The 18,146-nt window shown below is 49.7% G+C and overlaps 1 protein-coding gene across 1 annotated transcript in view; it reads left to right on the top strand.

The window, feature by feature from the left end:
- Nucleotides 1-15,778, top strand: part of HDAC1 (histone deacetylase 1) — a 200,333-nt gene extending 184,555 nt beyond the window's left edge. Inside the window, exon 14 of the mRNA XM_069622473.1 lies at nt 14,528-15,778. Coding sequence (XP_069478574.1) covers nt 14,528-14,552 — 25 coding nt within the window. The 3' untranslated portion in view covers nt 14,553-15,778. The remainder of the gene's footprint in view (nt 1-14,527) is intronic.
- The last annotated feature ends 2,368 nt before the right edge of the window (nt 15,779-18,146 follow it).

Genomic DNA, 18,146 nt, shown 5'->3' with positions numbered 1-18,146 from the left:
CCAACGTTTTTGCACAATGGGGTTTTCCAGAGATCGATCTGTTTGCGACCCTGTAAAACGCCCAACGCCAAGATTACGCCTCCAGGTACCCCCAGAACCGATCCAAGGGGACCAGACTCTGGATAACATGGTCGGGGAAATTTGTCTGCCCCCCCCCCCCCCCGCCCCCCTTCTCAAGAAAAACATGCACAAGATGCACCAGGAACCAGTCACGATGATATTGGTGGCCCTCATGTGGGCCCACCAACCCTGGTTCGCTCATCTGTTGCAGATGTCCCCATCTCCTCCGTCAAACCGCCTTGCTCGTACAACATGTTGATGCATGACAAAGGGGAGACCCTTCACCCATGCCCGTAGACAGTGAACTTGCGGCCTGGCTCCTGAGCTCATAGAATTCGATCACCTGCAGCTCCCTCAAAGATGTATGGACCTCCTCAGGGAGGTCAGGAAACCTAACACTAGATATTGCTGTTCTAGTAAATGGAAACGGTTTGTCATCTGGTGTAACTCAAAGAGCATCAACCCAAGCAACTGATCTCCCACTCACATTGTCCTATACCTAACTCACTTACTTGATTCAGGCATAGTCTTCAACTCAAAGGTGCACCTAGCGGCACTTTCAACATATACAACATCACAACAGAAGGTGTCATGGTGGAAGATACCAGTGATTAAAGCGTTCATGGAAGGGGTAAAAAGAATTCACCCTCCCATTTCTAACGGATCCCAGATGGGACCTAGGTGGTGTTAACTAGGCTTATGGGAGCTCCCTTCGAGCCCATGCACAAAGCAAGTCTTTAGAAGCTAACCCTCAAGACTGCTTTTTAATAGCAATCATCTCCATTAGGATGGTATGTGAACTGCAGGCACTATTCTAGATCCTTTTGTAACAGTTCACAAAGACAAGGTGGTTTTGCGCACTCACCCTAGATTTGCGCCTAAATTCATTTCCAAGTTCCATGTGAACCAGTCAATAGAGCTACCAACTTTCTTTCAGAATCCCTCAAGCCTGGAGTAAAGAACCCTGCACATACTGGATGTATGCAGAGCGATCATGTTCTATATGGAAAACTTGTCCACTAAGGAAGACTAATCCGTTTTTCGTGTCGGTGGCCACAGGAAAAGATGCAGTCTCCAAATACACCATTTCTAGATGGATTGTCAATTGCATTACACTCCGCTACTATTTTGCAAATAGAGAACTTCCCTTGAAGCCTAGAGCACATTCCACTCGGGGCGCGGGGGCGTCCATAGCATTCATTGCAAATGTTCCCCTTGAGTCTGTAAAGCGGCAACCTGGAGTTCTGTACACGCCTTTACAAAACACGATTGCCTAGACACTCATTCTAGGTCTGATTCTCAGGTGGGACAAGCAGTATTTCATCTTTTCCTTCTCACAACCCACCTCCAGGTACTGCTCGCTAGTCTATGCACAGCATGTGATTCTAAGCAGATTGACAAGCATCAGAAGACATGCATTACTCACCGTAATAGCATTTCTGATGATTGTATCTGCTTAGATTCACATATGCCCACCCTTCATCCCCGCTCTGATGGAAGGAACATAGAAGTCTTACTACTTTCTCTTTTCTGTACTCACTCACGATAGTCATAAGGCTCCCTCTTGGCAGAAAAAAATACTATCAGAGGGACCTCAACGCGTGAGGGATCTTGGGTACACTACACGTAGGGTTAGTGTTACAGGCACGCCCATGTCGACGTCTCCTTTCGATTCTCGAAAGACTAGCTGCAATACTCCGCGGTTACCACTGGATGTCGGACTATGCACAGCAGGGGAATCTAAGCAGAAACAGCCATCAGAAATGCTTTTACGGTAAGTAATGCATGTCATATTAGTTATTCAGGAGCATTTAAATCCATGCCAGACTGCGTGCTGGAGAAGGAGCAAGTTACTTACCTGTAACTGTTCTCCAGCATGGGTCTGGCATGGATTCACATGCTCATGAATATTCCCCGTCGGGCTGGGAATCCTCAAAGAAAAATCAGTTTCATTTCTGAACTGCCTTTCTCCTAACAACCAATCGCTGGTCTCTGGGTTATACTGCCCCCAGCCAATGATGGCCCTCTACCCAAGCCCCTCTGGCAGCAATCTTCAGATTTTTACCGCACATTCAAGTGTTAGGAGTCCTCGCGTTTAGCTCTCGAGCTTCTACTGCATTTTTTGACAGTTGACTCTTTTTCAGTCAATCGTGCCATGTGCTCCATCGATCAACGGGCGGATTTCGTTGAGTTTCTTCGTGGAGGCTTCCTGAAGATTCTCAGGCCTACGCCGCGTGGACCATGTCGGAGAAAAGGATTCAACTCACCTGTTCAGGATTTGCTCCTGCTGCCGTGTGAGGAATGTCTTTGTGGACGACAAGCTTTCAGATAGCCTGTACCTGACGTACAAAGAGGAGGCTTGTACGTTTTGCCAGGAGATAGCCGCTCGCACGATTAGGGATCGGCAGAGTGGCTACAGGAAAAGGCCTCCTGCTCTGGGTGAGTCCCAGCAGCATGCCTCTCCAGGTTGCAAGAAGGCTGAGCGGGCTTCCAAGTCCTTTGAGGTTGCCCCTCCCGTGGGCGTCCAACAGAAGGCGAAGCACCGTGAGTCCACTACCACCGGGAGTGCTGTGGCAACGGGCACCTTGGCGGCCAGGGCGCATTCCAAGTCTCCAGCCTCCGTCAGCAGTCAACGCTCAGGATCTTCGGCCAAGAGGAAGTCTGACATCCGGGCAAACTCAAGGAGAGGCCCAAGTCTGTCATAACGGAGCAGTCCAAGGGGAGCGAGGCTCCGCCCGGACCGTGCAGGCCCAGGTGCATCCACCGAAGGCCCAGCCTTCCGTCAAGGGGGTGGCGGCGTCTCTAGCGAAGGCCGCCAAGACTGCCCCACAGGATGCAACCCCTAAGGCAAGGTGTCCATTTCTCCCAGGAGGGAGGCTGGGTTCCGGCCCATAGAGAAGACCCCAGAGAAGTTGCCCGAAACCTTCACCGCTGGAAACAAAGGGGTGGGGGGGGGGGGGAATGGCCCTCCAGGGTACGGATATCTCCTCTGAGTAGCTCACCGGTCTGCAAACCATCCAGGAGGAGGGAAACATAGGAGGCAGGCCCTACGACGACGGTGAGAACAGTGGAGGAAGAGCAGCAAGGTGACTATGGCCTGGGCTTCCAGCCGGTGCCCCAGTGGCCTCTGCCGCCTGCACCTCACCTGCCACCCCCACATCGGGTACCTCCTAGAGACCTCAGTGGACATCCTTTCAGCACTGCATACGCTGGTATCGGAGATCCAGATGAGGATGCCTATTGCGCCAGTGGCCAACACCACCACGGGGGAACCCCCGGCCAAGAAGGTGCAACACCCTTTGCCCCGAGTGATGAGATGGATCTGGACACAGCGACGACTGGCATGGACAACTGATTAGGGGACATCCCGTCACTGCTGCCTAGATCTTTGCCATCAGACGTGATTGGCTCGTTCCCCTCGATCTCCAGAGCTTCAGCTCGCTCCAGAGGAGGGCTTTTTATACCAGTGCAGAGAGGCGAAGAGGAAGACCATCTGCTCGGTCCCACTCCTGGATGACCTTTGGGATGAGGGTTTGGCACTCATGAAGAACCCTTCCACGGCTCCGGCCTCGAAGTACAGGGTGCTGGACTCCACACCCAAGTGCTTACGGGCCCAGCCTTCCCCGGATTCTGTAGTGGCTGCGGCCACCAGGAAGAAGTCCTTGGGTGGTTCGGACTCGGCGGCCGCTCTACCCGCCGCCCCCCCCACCCCCCCAAACCGGACAGCGAGGGCAAGAAGTTGGATGCCATGGGACGACGGGTCATCTATTCTGCAGCGAATACCATCAAGGCCGCCCTCGCCATCGTGGCCCGTTACGACTGGGAGTTGTGGTCCAAGATCGCTCCCATCCTGGACTTCCTTCCCGACAAGAGGTCGGAAGCGTTAGAGATTCTACAGGAAGGCGAGGTGGCGCCGGACCACGCCATCACGGTGGCCATGGACATTGCCAACGCAGGGTTCTGCCAGATGGGTAACAGTGTTTGCCTTCGTCTTCATGGCTGGCTCAAGGCCTCAAACTTTAGGCAAGATGTTGAGTCGAAGGTGCTGGACATGCCCTTCAACGACAATTTGTTCAGGAAGGCGGTGGATGATTTTCTCCAAGCCATAAAGGTGGAGGCGGTGCGTGCTTTGGGCACTCTTCAGCAACGGAAGCTGTCCTTTCGGACCTCGGGTGGCAAGCCCCAAGGATCCCCCAAGGGGTTCGGCAGGGGTTCCGCTTCTTACTGCCAAGAGGCCGCTCCAAGACCTTCGGAGGACCACGTCGTCGCCAGGGTCCCCAAGGTGGTCAGTCGACGTCAAAGCAGGATTGAACCGGCCGTGCAGTCGGGCCCTCACACATGCACCCCGGTGGGAGGCCGGCTGGTGAACTTCCTCAGCGTGTGGAAGACCATCTCCACCAACCGTTTGGTGCTGGACATACTCGCCCATGTACACACCCTGGAGTGTCAACAGAAGTGTCTCCGAATACCACCAGTGGCCCGGCAGGAAAACCACGTTCCTCAGTTGTTGCTGGAAGTGCGGGCCGTGCTAAGGCGCGATGGAGCTCGTCCCGAAGAGGCGCTGGGGCTCGAGTGTACTCAAGGTACTTTCTCGCCAGAAAGACGACCGGGGGCTGGAGGCCCATTCTAGACCTTTGTCGACTGAACAAATAGTAGTAGGAGGAGGAGGAGGCGGCGGCGGCATATTGCCACATCCCCATTCCTAAAGGACACCGCAAGTTCCTGCGTTTTGTGGTGCAAGGGAAGCATTACCAATTCAAGGTCCTTCCCTTGAGGTTGAAGCAGGCACCAAGGGTCTTCAAGTGCCTGGCGGCACAGCTGCGACTTCATAGGGATTCACATCTACCCTTATCTGGACGACTGGTTCATCTGGGTCAGCTCAAAGGAGATCGCTGTCAACCACACGGCGAAGACCGTGCGCCTGCTGACAGAACTGGAGTTCTCAGTGAGCTTTGCAAAGTCCTGCTTGATTCCATCACAGGACGCATTGTTTCTGGGATCCCGGCTCAACGGTGTCATGCCGGCATCTACGGAGGCAAAGATAGCGGCCATCTTGGGCAAGTACAATGACTGACCCTGAAGATCGTGAGGGTGAGGTCCATCAATCCTCTGCTCTGCATGATCTCGTCATGCATACACCTTAAAACTGTAGAGGCAATGGATGCGTCCGTTATAGGAGTTCCTTGACACCTGTTGGACGAGAGTTTCTGTCGAGCGATACAGTGGTGGGGGAGTTCACGCACCTCTGTCTGGATGTGTTGATTTCCAGACCCCACCTCACCAGGAGACGGTCACGATGGACTCATCCCTGGAAGGATGGGGAGCTCACACCGGAAGTCTTCACGCAAGAGGCAGTGTTTTGGGCCCTAAAGTCTTTCCTTCCGCCCCTAAAGGGCAAAGTGGTCAGGGTCTTCAGGGACAATAACACCATGATATTGAACATCAGGAAGCAGGGTGGCACCAGATCCAGCGCTCTGCAGAGGCACAGGACTTGTGGCACTGGGCCATCGCCCAAGAGATGTTCCGCTTCCCTTTTTCACCTGGTGCGAGTCTAGAACACCATCGCCGAGCCCTCGGCAGGGAGCTGCGCTCCTGCAACGAGTGGGAGCTTCGACAGGATCAAGTGGGCAGCTTCTTCCTCAAATGGGGCAGACCCCAGATTGATCTGTTTACTATGGCAATAAATTCCAATTGGCTTTGCCATCAGTTTCCACCAGCCGAGGCGCATGGGGGCCGTGTTTCCTTCCCGTAGGAAGGCCTGTTCCTGTGCGCATTCCCTCCGTTGCCTCTCCTGCTGCGAGTCATCAATCAACTCAACCGGTGCCAAGGCAGGATGATCCTAGTCACCTCACCTCACCTCAGCGTGGCCGAGGCAGATTTGGTACCTGGATCTTCTCAGCCTGTCGACGTTGCCCCCGGTCAAGCTGCAGTGTTCGGATCTGCTCACTTGTGAGGAGGAGGTGCAATCTTACATCATGACCCAGGTCGCTGAACCTGAAGGCTTGGCTCCCGCAGTCTAGTTTGGAGGGTATGAGTTGCCGGCTGACTGCAGGGAGGTCCTTGCCAGGGCCAGAGCGCCATCGACTTTGAAGTGCTACGGACACAAGTGGAAGTGTTTCATGACGTGGTGCCAGAAGCAGAAGATCAATCCTCTGAGGGTCACAGATCTCCGGCTACACCAGGTTTCCAGGACGGTCTTCTTTGATCCCACCGTCTCGTCAAGGAATTCCTCAAAGGACACTTTTGATCATTCCTGCTGGTGAAGACTCCTGCCCCGGCGTGGGAACTCAATGTTGTATGGACGATGATCATTTGGGTGCTTTCGAGCCTAAGCATCAAGCCCCTCTCGGGTTCCTCTCATGGAAGACTGCTTTTCTCGTGGCATTCACCTCTGCCAGGAAGGTAGATGAGATCCAGGCCCTATCCGGCAAACAGCCTCATCTGACTTTTCACGACACAAGGGTGGTGCTGCGGACACACCCCCTCCTTCATGCCAAAGGTTCTGTCGGAATTTCACCTCAATGAGCCTTTGGTGTTGACTGTGTTCTTTCCAAAAACTTTGCCGCCGGAGGAAAGGACTTTGCACTCTCTGGATGTGGCTCATGCTCTAAAGTTCTATGTGGCACGCACAAGGATTCCGGAAGACGTCTCAATTATTCGTGTACTTTGCTCCTGTGAACCATGGCAAGACCTTGTCCAAGGCTTCCATCTCAAGGTGGCCCACCAGCTGTATCACACTGATCGGTTTGGCAAACCAACTGCTTCCCGCCCATCCGAGTGGCTATGCCACCAGAGCAATGCCACCAGAGCAATCGTTGCAACAGCGGCTTTCCTCTGGTGTGCCCCTGCTGGACATCTGCAGGGCTGCTAAGTGAATGTCTACGGGCACCTTCTCAAAATTCTACTGCAGCGACAGGGATTCAAGGGAGGAGGCCAGGGTTGGCCAGGCAGTGCTGCACAACCTGTTCGCTTGAAGAGCCTGTACCGGAGGTAAGAGTAATTGCTTCTGCTGAGCCTTGCCACTTCTTGTGGTTGTGTAATATTGTACTCCTATGTATTCATTCATGAGCATGTGAATCCATGCCAGACCCAATGCTGGAGATGGAACAAGTTACTTACCTGTAACTCTTGTTCTCCAGCATGGGTCTGACATGGATTCACATAACGCTCCCTTCTGCCCCTCGCGGCTCTTTTTGGTCATATTGCCACTTTACGTGCTTATCAAATCTGAAGATGGCTGCCAGGGGGGCGGCTCAGGTAGAGGGCAGTCATGTTGGTGGCAGTATGAGCCAGAGTTCAGTGATTAGTTTAGAGGAGAAATATAGTTTGTAAGTGAAAGCGAAACTGTTCTTTTACCGAGGATTCACGGCCTGACTGGTAATATTAATGAGCATGTGAATCCATGCTGAAGAACAATAGTTACAGGTAAGTAACTTGTGCCTTATGATCCTCCCTGTCCACTGCAGTCTTCGTCACCCGCCCAGCCCCCTTTCCCCTGTCACTTGACACCTTGGCCTGATCAGCACTTGCCTTCTCCCTTTACACAAAACCTTGTCATGCACTTACATGGTAGTATTGTCACGAGGCCAATATAACCTTTTTGTTCATTCATGTGTTTTCCCATGCCTCCCCAATCTTGTCCCGTGGCGCCTGGATACCTGTGTATAGGCGCCATACAAATGTCCAAAAAATACATTTCTGATGTTTGTTAATCTGCTTAGAATCACATGCTTTGCATAGTCCGACATCAGTGGTCACTGCGGAGTATTGAACTTTGTTTTTCGTAGTCGAAAAGGGGACATCGACAAGGCGTGTCTTAACACTAGACCTATAGTGACGTGCAGGGGAGGTTGTTCCGCGTTAGCCGAACACATGGCCTGGCCTCGACGGCCAAATACAGTAGGGAGTGGGGTCGTGGGCATTTATTGTTTCTCTTTGAGAATGCCTTTCCCTTCCCCTCGGGGTTGTTGTCACATGCAATCTGTTCCTCGGCTATGGAGAGGACACCCTTTAGGTTTTGCCCGCATTGCAAAGGCAAATTTACCTGGAAAGACTAGCATAAACGGTGTAACTGTTGCTTGCCCCTCGAACACAAAGAAGACAGCTGTGCGGCCTGTCGGCTCCCGAAGACTTTAAAAGACCGTAGGGTCAAGAGGTGGGCAGCCTACGCCATGTCTAGGTCTGATTTCATCACCCGCTGCCGCAAGTGACTAGGAATGTGACAACCCGACGTCTGTTTCAGAAGTCGTAGACCTCTCTAAGGAGCGTTCACGCTCCTCGTCTGTCCCCGGCCCCGACAAGCTCGGCTCACGCCCTGCTTATGGGGATGAACACCCCAGCGACAAGGACGCACACAGAAAACACTCCCATAAACACACAACCCACGGCTCTTCCTCGTTCTTAAACGATGAGAGCATTAGCGCCAACGGAGACGCAGGTCCTACCGGCAGCCTAGCCCCCCCTCGTAAACGCGACTAGCGACTGGGCTACCCCCAGATAAGGGCGCTATCACTAAACCGACAGACGCGCACCGGCAGAGAGCGCCCGTCGGCGTAGAGCAAGCGACGCCTGGAACGCCTGCGCTGGAGGTACCCTCGACAGACAGTTTAGTTGTCGAGAGCCTGGCGTGGATTATTTCCACCGATAGCCAGAGACGGACGGCGAAAGATGTCTGTTACCGCTCATAAGGCCCGGGAGACGCCGAAAAGGTCAGAAGGAAGGCGGGAACTGCCCGCTCAGTTGAGAGGGACTCCTAGCCTACCAGAAGGCTTTTCAGAAGGCGAGGGGAACCTCTCTTCGACATTATGGGATAGGTCGAAGCGTTTTCTAACGGAAGGCCCGCCCTTTTCTCCCCCTGACCGCTCTGGGGTACCTCAAGAAATCCTAGAGACTCCAGTTCTGTATGGACAAAAAGGAGAGGTTTATGGAGACTCGGAACCTCTCAAGAGAGGGACCTCGGGAGGATCCCAGGGCCAAGTACCCCAGGCGTTTGATTTATTCTCCCTCCCCCCCCCCCCCCCCCCCCCCAGAGGATGTAGATTTGACCTCACTGGAGAGGACCCCCACTTTCAGGAGGATGACTAATTCTTAGGCAATGAAGGGGAACAAAACCTAGAGGAGGAAGGTTTTGAAGACAACCCGGATATGGGTGATGGGGGCTTCGGAGAAGACCCAGAAGAAGGCGCTTCACAGCCCTGGCAGTCCCCATCAGCGTTTTCAGACCCTGAAGCCATAAACCTGTCCCCACCCAAAGACTCGCCCATTAGGAATACATCACCTATAGATGATCAACCTAGCTTTAATGCACTCCTACGCAAGGCAGCAGCGTATTTCGAGATCAAGACCGGGGAAACTTCTCCTGACAACTTTGTAGAAAAGATCATTAAGGAGAAACCCCCTGTCAGCCAAACCATTCCCCTCCTCGCCTCAGTAAAGAGACAAATTATTCCTTCCCTATCCACTCCCGCGTTGATCAGAGTGGTCAACCCGAGGATAGAAAAATGTAGTCCTCCTCCATCGGACCAGTTATACATCAGTGGCCACTCTGTACCAGACTCCTTAGTGGTGACAAATACCAGGAAGAGCAGGGGTCCCGCTGTCAACTAGCGAGGCACCACCAGATAAAGAGGGTAAAAAATTGTATGCCCTAGGAAAGAGGATTACAGCCTCAGCTGCCTTTTCCACAAGAATTGCCAACAACTCCTTTGCTGGCAAGTTACGCAGATGCACAATGGAGCAAACTACGGAAGGACATTGAGGAGGTACCGGAACCCCTACATACTCGCCTTCTAGCCACGGTGACTGAAGGGACCTTAGTCAACCAAAGCATCATTAAAAATACTCTGGATGCTGCAGAGACGGCTGGGCGTTCCCTAGTCCAAGGAATCCTACTCAAACGCCATGTATGGCTACGTAATTCAGCCTTTAAACCTGAAACGCAAGCATCTCTTATTAAATTTATAGAAGATGCAAACCTCTTTGGTAAGGCGGTGGATGAGGCACTAGAGACCGTAAACAAGGAATTTCGACACAATCGAGACACTAGACCAAATTTCAAGGCCTCCCAACAAACGTGGTTATGGCAACAAACGTTCTTTTCGAGGCCAACGCCAGCAGCAACAATACTCTGCAGGTAACTGGTCCTCTAACCACGGCACCAGTGGACAATATAACCCAAGAGGACAACGTCGTGGCAAGGGAAGAGGTTGGGGTCCCACCCCTAGAGGTTCCCAAGCCACCAATACCAAATTACTCCAATTCGGGTCCCCTTCCATGCTTCGCCGGTCGGGGGCCGGTTAACATCCTTTCTTCCAGCATGGGAGGGTATAACATCAGACCGCTGAGTACTATCAACCATAGCCCGCGGCTACTGTATAGAATTCAACAGTTCCCCTACATACAGACCCCCAAGGGGACGACGCATGTCGCCAGAACACCTCGCCATCCTTCTTCAAGAAGTGGACCAACTACTAGAAAAAGGAGCTATAGAGGTTGTGCCTCTATCCCAGGTAACGGAAGGTATTTATTCAGTGTACTTCCTTGTACCCAAAAAGGACTTAACCATGCGCCCTGTACTAGATTTGCACCCAGCGAATAAATTTGTCAAACCTCAAAAGTTTCGTATGGTGACTCTAGAGGAGGTAATCCCCCTGCTTTCACAGGGAGATTACATGACAACACTGGACATGAAAGATGCATACTTTCATATTTTAACGTTGCCAGCGCACAGGAAATACCTCGGGCTCATGATAGAGGGCAAACACTACCAGTTCAGAGTGCTACCCTTGGGCATAGCATCAGCGCCGAGAGTATTCATGAAGGTACTGGCAGTGGCAGCGGCCCATCCCAGTATACCCTTACCTCGATGATTGGCTCATCACAGGAGATGCTTACAAAACATGCTTCTCAAATACCCAAAAGACTGTAGACCTTTTGTTTCAACTCGGCTTCTCCATCAACGAGAAGTCCAGCTTAGACCCCAGCCAGATCAAACAATTCCTTGGGGCTCTAATTCGAACAAAGGACGGCCTCGTCTTTCCCCCCTCAGAGTGTCCAAAGCATGCTGTTTCAAATACCTCAATAGGTAGCCGGTCGAGAGGTGACGGTACGCAAAGCCAAGCACTTATTAGGAATGATGGCGTAATGTATTTATTTGGTACCTCACGCGCGCCTGCGCCCAATGCAAGAGTGGCTCAACAGCCAGTGGTGTCAGGCCAGCGGACAATGGGACGATCTAGTGGTGGTCTCGCAGGCCTTGGTTCTCTCGCTACGGTGGTGGTCGAAGGAAAACCTGGTAATAGGGAAACCATTCGCCACCCCCGCAGTGGAAGCCACTCTAACCACAGGCGCATCCCTCACAGGATGGGGGGCTCACCTATCCCATCAGACTGCTCACGGAGTGTGGACTCCGAGCTTAGCATCCAAGCACATAAACTTACTGCAGCTACTAGCTGTGTTCAAGGCACTGAAAGCCTTCCAGGCACACCTGCAAGGGAAGACAGTGATGGTCCTCACGGACAGCACCACAGCCATGTACTACCTCAACAAGCAGGGGGGCACTCGCTCTCCAGGACTGTCCAAGCTGTCCCAGAACATCTGGAAGTGGGCTCTCAAACACATTTTCCTACTGTCACAACATGTACCAGGGGAACTCAATCTGCTAGCAGACGAACTCAGACTTCCCTCTGCCCTCAGAGTACGAATGGCGGTTACACGAAGATATCGTCTTCGACGTCTTCACACAATGGGGATTCCCAGAAATAGATCTGTTCGCAACTCTGGAGAACTCGCAATGCCAAGATTACGCCTCCAGGTACCCCCAGAGCCAATCCAAGGGGAACGGTCTATCGATTCCATGGTCAGGGAAATTTGTTTACGCTTTTCCCCCCCGACTCCCCTTCTCAAGATAGTGCACAAGATGCACCAGAAACACGTTACCATGATAATTGTGGGCCCGACCGCCATGGTTCGCTCACTTGATGGCGAAATCTCTTATCTCCTCCAGTGAAACTTAACTGCCCGTACAATATGCTGTCACAGGACAAGGGCAGGACACTGCATCCATGCCCTCAGACCATGAACTTAGCAGCCTGGCTCCTGAGATCATAGAATTTGGACATTTACAACTCCCGCAGAGATGCATGGACATCCTCAGGGAGGCTAGAAAACCTAACACTCGTCACTGTTATTCTTGCAAATGGAAAAGATTTGTCATCTGGTGTAGAGTAAGAAGCATCGACCCAGTTGACTGCTCCCCCACGCACATTGTCCTGTACCTGACCCATTTACTGGACTCAGGTCTAGTGTTCAATTCCATTAAAGTCCACCTAGCGGCACTTTTTGCATACACCACTTCCCAGCTTAAAGTGTCGTGGTGGAAAGTCCCAGTTATCAAAGCCTTCATGGAGGGAGTAAAGAGAATACACCCTCCGATAGCAAACCCAGCTCCCGGATGGGACCTAAATGTGGTACTAACCAGGCTCATGGGGTCACCCTTTGAACCCATGCACAAAGCAACACTTAAAGACCTCACTCTTAAGACTGCTTTTCTAATAGCTATCACCTCCATTAGGAGAGTAAGTGAACTACAAGCGGTCTCTGTACTAGACCCCTTTATAACAGTTCACAAGGATAAGGTGGTTCTACGCACACATCCTTGGTTTGCACCAAAATGTATCTCTAAATCCCATGTCAACCAGTCAATAGAATTACCAAAGTTCTTTCAAAATCCTTCAAACTTAGGTGAGAAGAGCCTGCATAAACTGGATGTTCACAGAGCAGTGATGTTTTATATGGAAAGAACTAGACCATTGAGAAAGACTAATCAGTTCTTTGTCTCAGTGGCAGCAGGAAGAGAAGGAGCTGCAGTTTCGAAATCCACTATTTCTAGATGGATTGTGCAATGCATCACTCTGTTTCTCTCTTGCTAAGAGAGAACTACCCTTCAAGACAAGAGCACACTCCACTCGAGGCACCGGGGCTTCCATAGCTGACATGTCCCTCTTGAGTCCATTTGCAATGTGGCAACCTGGAGTTCTGTTCACACCTTTACAAAACACTGTCTAGATGCCCACTCTAGATCTTATTCCCAGGTGGGACAAGCAGTATTAAGGCATCTTTTCTCTACTGTTCCTTCTCACAACCCACCTCCAACTCCGGGTACTGCTCGCTAGTCTATGCACAGCATGTAATTCTAAGCAGATTAACAAACATCAGAAGACGATGCATTACTTACCGTAAAAGCATTTCTGATGGTTGTATCTGCTTAGATTTACATGCGCCCACCCTTCCTCCCCGCTCGGATGGAAGGAACATAGACTTTCTTCTATATCTCTTTTCTGTACTCTCCTGTCTAATAGGCTCACTCAGGGCAGAAAAAATACAGAGGGACCTTGACGCGTGAGGGATTGTGGGTACACTGCACATCACTATAGGGATAGTGTTAGACACGCCTTGTCGACGTCCCCTTTTCGACTAAGAAAAACAAAATGCAATACTCCGTAGTGACCACTGGATGTCGGACTATGCACAGCATGTGAATCTAAGCAGATACAATCATCAGAAATGCTTTTTCGGTAAGTAATGCATTGTCCTACAAACACAGGTGGGTTGAATCCAAGGTAGGCCCAACCCTTGATTACATGTGTCAACAACTTTGATAGTTTTCAAGAATAGTTTAACTCTGTACGTGCCTGCCTCAGTGTCTATTTCTGTATTGTCCTTTCAGAATGGTAGATGACCCTGAAACTGCCTGATTTGGCTGATCGTCAGATACAGGTATCTGGAAAGGTCCAATCCCGTGCCACCCCACCCCCCCCTATATGGGTGCAATATGACTCTTCCTGCCTCCACTGGGTTCTAGAAAGGGCATACTATTGCTTCTCCAAACATATTTGTTAGGATCCAAAAGAACCAGGTGTCCCTTCCCCCCACAACGACCATACAGGTGCCTGGTTCGGTCTAAATCCACACATAGCCTTGTGCTGAAGTACTTCATGCCACAGGCTGAGATTTGCAATGGGCAGTGTTTGTATGCAGTGGGGGGGGGGGTCACCCTTCAATACATCCCATGCAAAGGGCACTGTTGTCTCCAGTCCTCTTGACTGTCTGGATCAGTGAATTCTCTAAATTGTTCTGATTGTGGAAACCTGCACTGGCTGTGTGGGGAGTGATGTTTGTCCCTTCTATTTGTGGGTTTTACTGCATGGATGGTGGAGGCCCTTAATGCACCCTGTAAATCATTCAGCTTGTGGTAGACTAGGCAAGGCATATCCTGCTTGATTTCGAGATCAGAAATGTAGGTCTGTAGGAATGAAAGCATTAAGGGTAGCTATGGTGATGGAATTGCTTACTCCAAAGTTGATGTGCTAGCCTGTGTGAGGGCATGGCTGAAGGTGTCTGCAGAAGCTTGTTGGTGGGAATGAAGGGCTACTCTTTAAATACAGATATCCTATTCCTTTGCTTTTAGTGAGTTGAACAATCTCCGAGGATGAAGCAAAGTGGTCCCCATGCTGCGGTATGCAGAAGTGAAGCGCAAGGAGAACGTGGCATCGATGTAGGGAGGAGTCCGCCCCAGGATTTATATTTTATGTTTGTGTGTATACGGTTTATATAAAATATAAGTCCCTTCCAGCATTGTTTACCACGGTGCTAAGTGGAGTGAACTGTGTGTGCTCTTAATGCAGGGAGGGTTAGAGGATCCTCTGCTGTGGTTGCCCTATAGCACCCCCTTCCCCCACCCCAACTCCCTCAACACCTCTGGCGGGTCTTGTAATGTGTTGCCTTTATGTGTTTATTTGCATATTCAGTTTTTAGAACTGCCCTTGAAGCAGACGGACAAGGAGGCTCGCCTGTGCCTTCCCGGGGCCCCACATTCCTGCACATCATTTTGGAAGGCCTCTCACCAAAGCCGGACATGTGCTTTGAGGATGGCTGATTGGCCTCCATTTGCCTGTGTGCCAGTAGTCCAATATTTTGTTGGATGAAATAATGCAAGCCGGGAAATTGGTTCAATAAAGTATGCAGATGGTTTTTAGTAGGCTAGTATGGTGGTCGCAGTCCATGAAAAGGTGGTGTGTGTGCTGTCCCATGAGATGGCCATGACATGTGACTGGAGGGGTGGAAAGAGCCTCCCTTCATCCCTCTTCTATGCACTTGTTCTAACCATGGAATATCTCCAGCTTTTAAGTACAAGGAAAGAAAGCCATTTATAGGCAAGCCTGGTTCAGGCAGTGTTCCAGTATTTTCCCTGATGGTTGTGGGGTAACTCTTTAAAAATCCAGCGGCCCTTTATCTTACCCCAGTGTATAAAGCCAGGGGGCTTACAGTCCTTTCAGGCCTAAACTGTTCATAGACTGTATCCCTTCACCCCTTTTATTTTAGCCAATCCCCACACCCCCTTCCTAGGCCCCCCAATGATGGTAAATGTGGGCCAACGCGCGGTACTACTTTAGTGCCCAGCGTCCATGTCCGGTCATTGCTGCTAATTGAACCCAGGTGTTTTGTCTAATTATTATATGTATTTTTGTCTGTTCTTTTTCTTGTTAGGAAATTGGTTTCTGAAAGGAAATACATTTGGGGGGGTTCTTGGGGTGGGCAGGGCTTTTCATTGGCTGAGATTGTATGTCTGGGCAAATGATGCAGGCATATTTGTTCTTCCTTTGAAATACTTTTATTTTCATTTTTGAAAATCTTTCTAATAAAAGTGGTACCTTTCTAACTTGTGGTCTTAATGTGCTGAACCCCTTCTGCCCCTCCTGGACATCGTAGCTGCTTTGTGGCAATCTCTGATCCTCCGGAAGTGTGCTGCATAGTCACTGCTGCCATCTAGAACTGTATCCAATTTTAGATGAGTCTGCTGATTTCAGAGGCAGTTTGTAGAAAGTGCTCTTGGTTATTCCACCTGACCTTGATGTGCATGCAGGCCTCCAGATAAGGTGGGTCCCAGGCCTTTTTTACGCATGAAATCTTGCAAATATGACGGCTTTATTTTCCTGGATACATTTACACACAGGTTTAGAGCAGAGGGCAGTGCAAAGGTCAGGTTACTTGATAGAAACTAGGAGTCGTCTTTTGATTTTTATCTACATGGATGTAATTGCAAGCCACCTCTGAAACAGAATGTATTTCTCTGAAGCCTTTCAGAAAAAGAAACTGCACACTGATAAAATGAATGGTTTCTTTCCATTCAGCTTTAGAAGCACTGAGCATAATTTCGTAGAATTTTAGGATTGTATAATTAATAAGATGGAAAACTAAGTTGCAATTAAGAATTAATATTTTGTAACATTATGCTTTTTTTGCAGTGAAAGCAAACCAGTATTGCACAATTTTATTTTTTTGAGTTCTGGTGCTGTGCATAATCATGCAGAGGCAGATAATTTTTAGACTGATTCAATTTACATTCTAATAAGTGTGTAAAATGATGAATATGCACAGTCTAGATTGCATCCATTCAACCGTGCAGTCAATGGGGTACATTACTATAAATGGTCAGTGGCAGCAGAGTCTTTGCTCAAGGGTGAGTGTCATTACACCAATCACAGGTGTTCTAGCCTCTCAAATCTTCAAAACTACAATTAAAAACATCCAAAACCGAACTCTCCAGGAAGTGCAAGCGCTGTTCAAAAACAAACACATGAAAGTTACATTTGTAATTGAAACTCAGTAAAACGTGTCCCTGTGATAATCAGATAGGTATTTAACTTTATGTAGTGCTTCATAAATGGTTCGTCCAACATCTAGGTACTCTGATTATTCTACCTCAGTCGATACTCTGTTAACCGACCTCTGAAGGATGCTATCCAATAAGATAGCTCAGCCGGTTGAGCACTCATTGCTGCAATCTGTGCGTTATCTGTAGGTTGCGGGCTCGAGTCCCGGCAAGTCCAACTCTGTCTTTCAGCCTTTCGAGGTCGATAAAGGAGTACCGTCTTTGGTTTGGTGATAATTGTGATAAATATACAGCGCTTGGCCAAAAGCGCTATATAAATAACCATTTGACCATTAGATTAGATGTAGAATTTAGCATGGAGTAATTGCCTCTGCACTGTACTAGCTCCAGAAAATGACTCATTAAACATCAAATGACAATTCTCCTATCAAACAGACAACACACAATTCATTTCATGTTTGCTTTACTATGTAATTGGCTAGGTTTTTGTTAAACATTTAAATATATACAGGAGAGATCAAATGGCCAGACCTTGGAGAAATAATGAAAGGTGTATTCTGTCGCAATGCAGAAAGCTGACGTACTTTAATGATTTCCATACAGTTTGTGCATGCGTCTGCTGGATGTCACATACATTTTACTCTCTTGCAAAGGAGAAGTGTCATTTTTACTCTTAATCCCATTTACACTCAAAGTTTAAAAACCAGGAGTAAAATACTCCCACCTCAAAATCTTATCTGGAGCACTGTGTGTGTGTGCTAAATTTACTATTCATTGAAAAGTTCAGATTTTCATGTGTGTTGCTAAATGGACTGGGCTATATAGTGGCACATGTTGTTGGTATAGGAGATCTTTATTTGGAACCATGATGTTCTTTGCATACCCACCCATCACTTGCATTTCCACAGACTACTGACACTCCTCAATCTTCTGGGCCAGCATGTGTATAGAAAGTGGTGCAGCAGTTCTCTGGCATGGATTCACATGCTCATGAATATTTCCTGTAAGGCTGGGAATCCTCTGTAACAGAAAAAACTGGTTCAGTTTTGGTACTAAACTTTTTCCTATAAACCAATCACTGAGCTCTGGGTCATACTGCCCCTAGCCAATGACTGCCCTCCTCTGGCAGCCATCTTCAGATATTTACTGCACGTGCAAGTGTTGGGAGTCCCCGTGTTTTGCTCTTTAAGCTGCGTTTTTTGCTTTTTGATCGTTGAACTCTATTATTCGGTCAATCGAGCCCGTGTGCTCCATCGATTATCCATCCGACTAACTGGGACCCATTATTTTTTTTTTCCTCTCCCGGATCCAGCAAACCTGAGTGGGCTTCTTTGAGGACACCCCACCTGTGGGGCCAAGCAGAGTCTGCTTCTATCTGGGTCGCTGCTGCCGCGGGTCCCGCGACTATTGGGGC

This window comes from Ambystoma mexicanum, chromosome 11 (genome assembly GCF_040938575.1).
Source record: "Ambystoma mexicanum isolate Mex_15411 chromosome 11, UKY_AmexF1_1, whole genome shotgun sequence".
Lineage (NCBI taxonomy): Eukaryota > Metazoa > Chordata > Amphibia > Caudata > Ambystomatidae > Ambystoma > Ambystoma mexicanum.
Note: the sequence above shows the minus strand (reverse complement) of the source record. Positions and strands in the feature narration are given on the sequence as shown.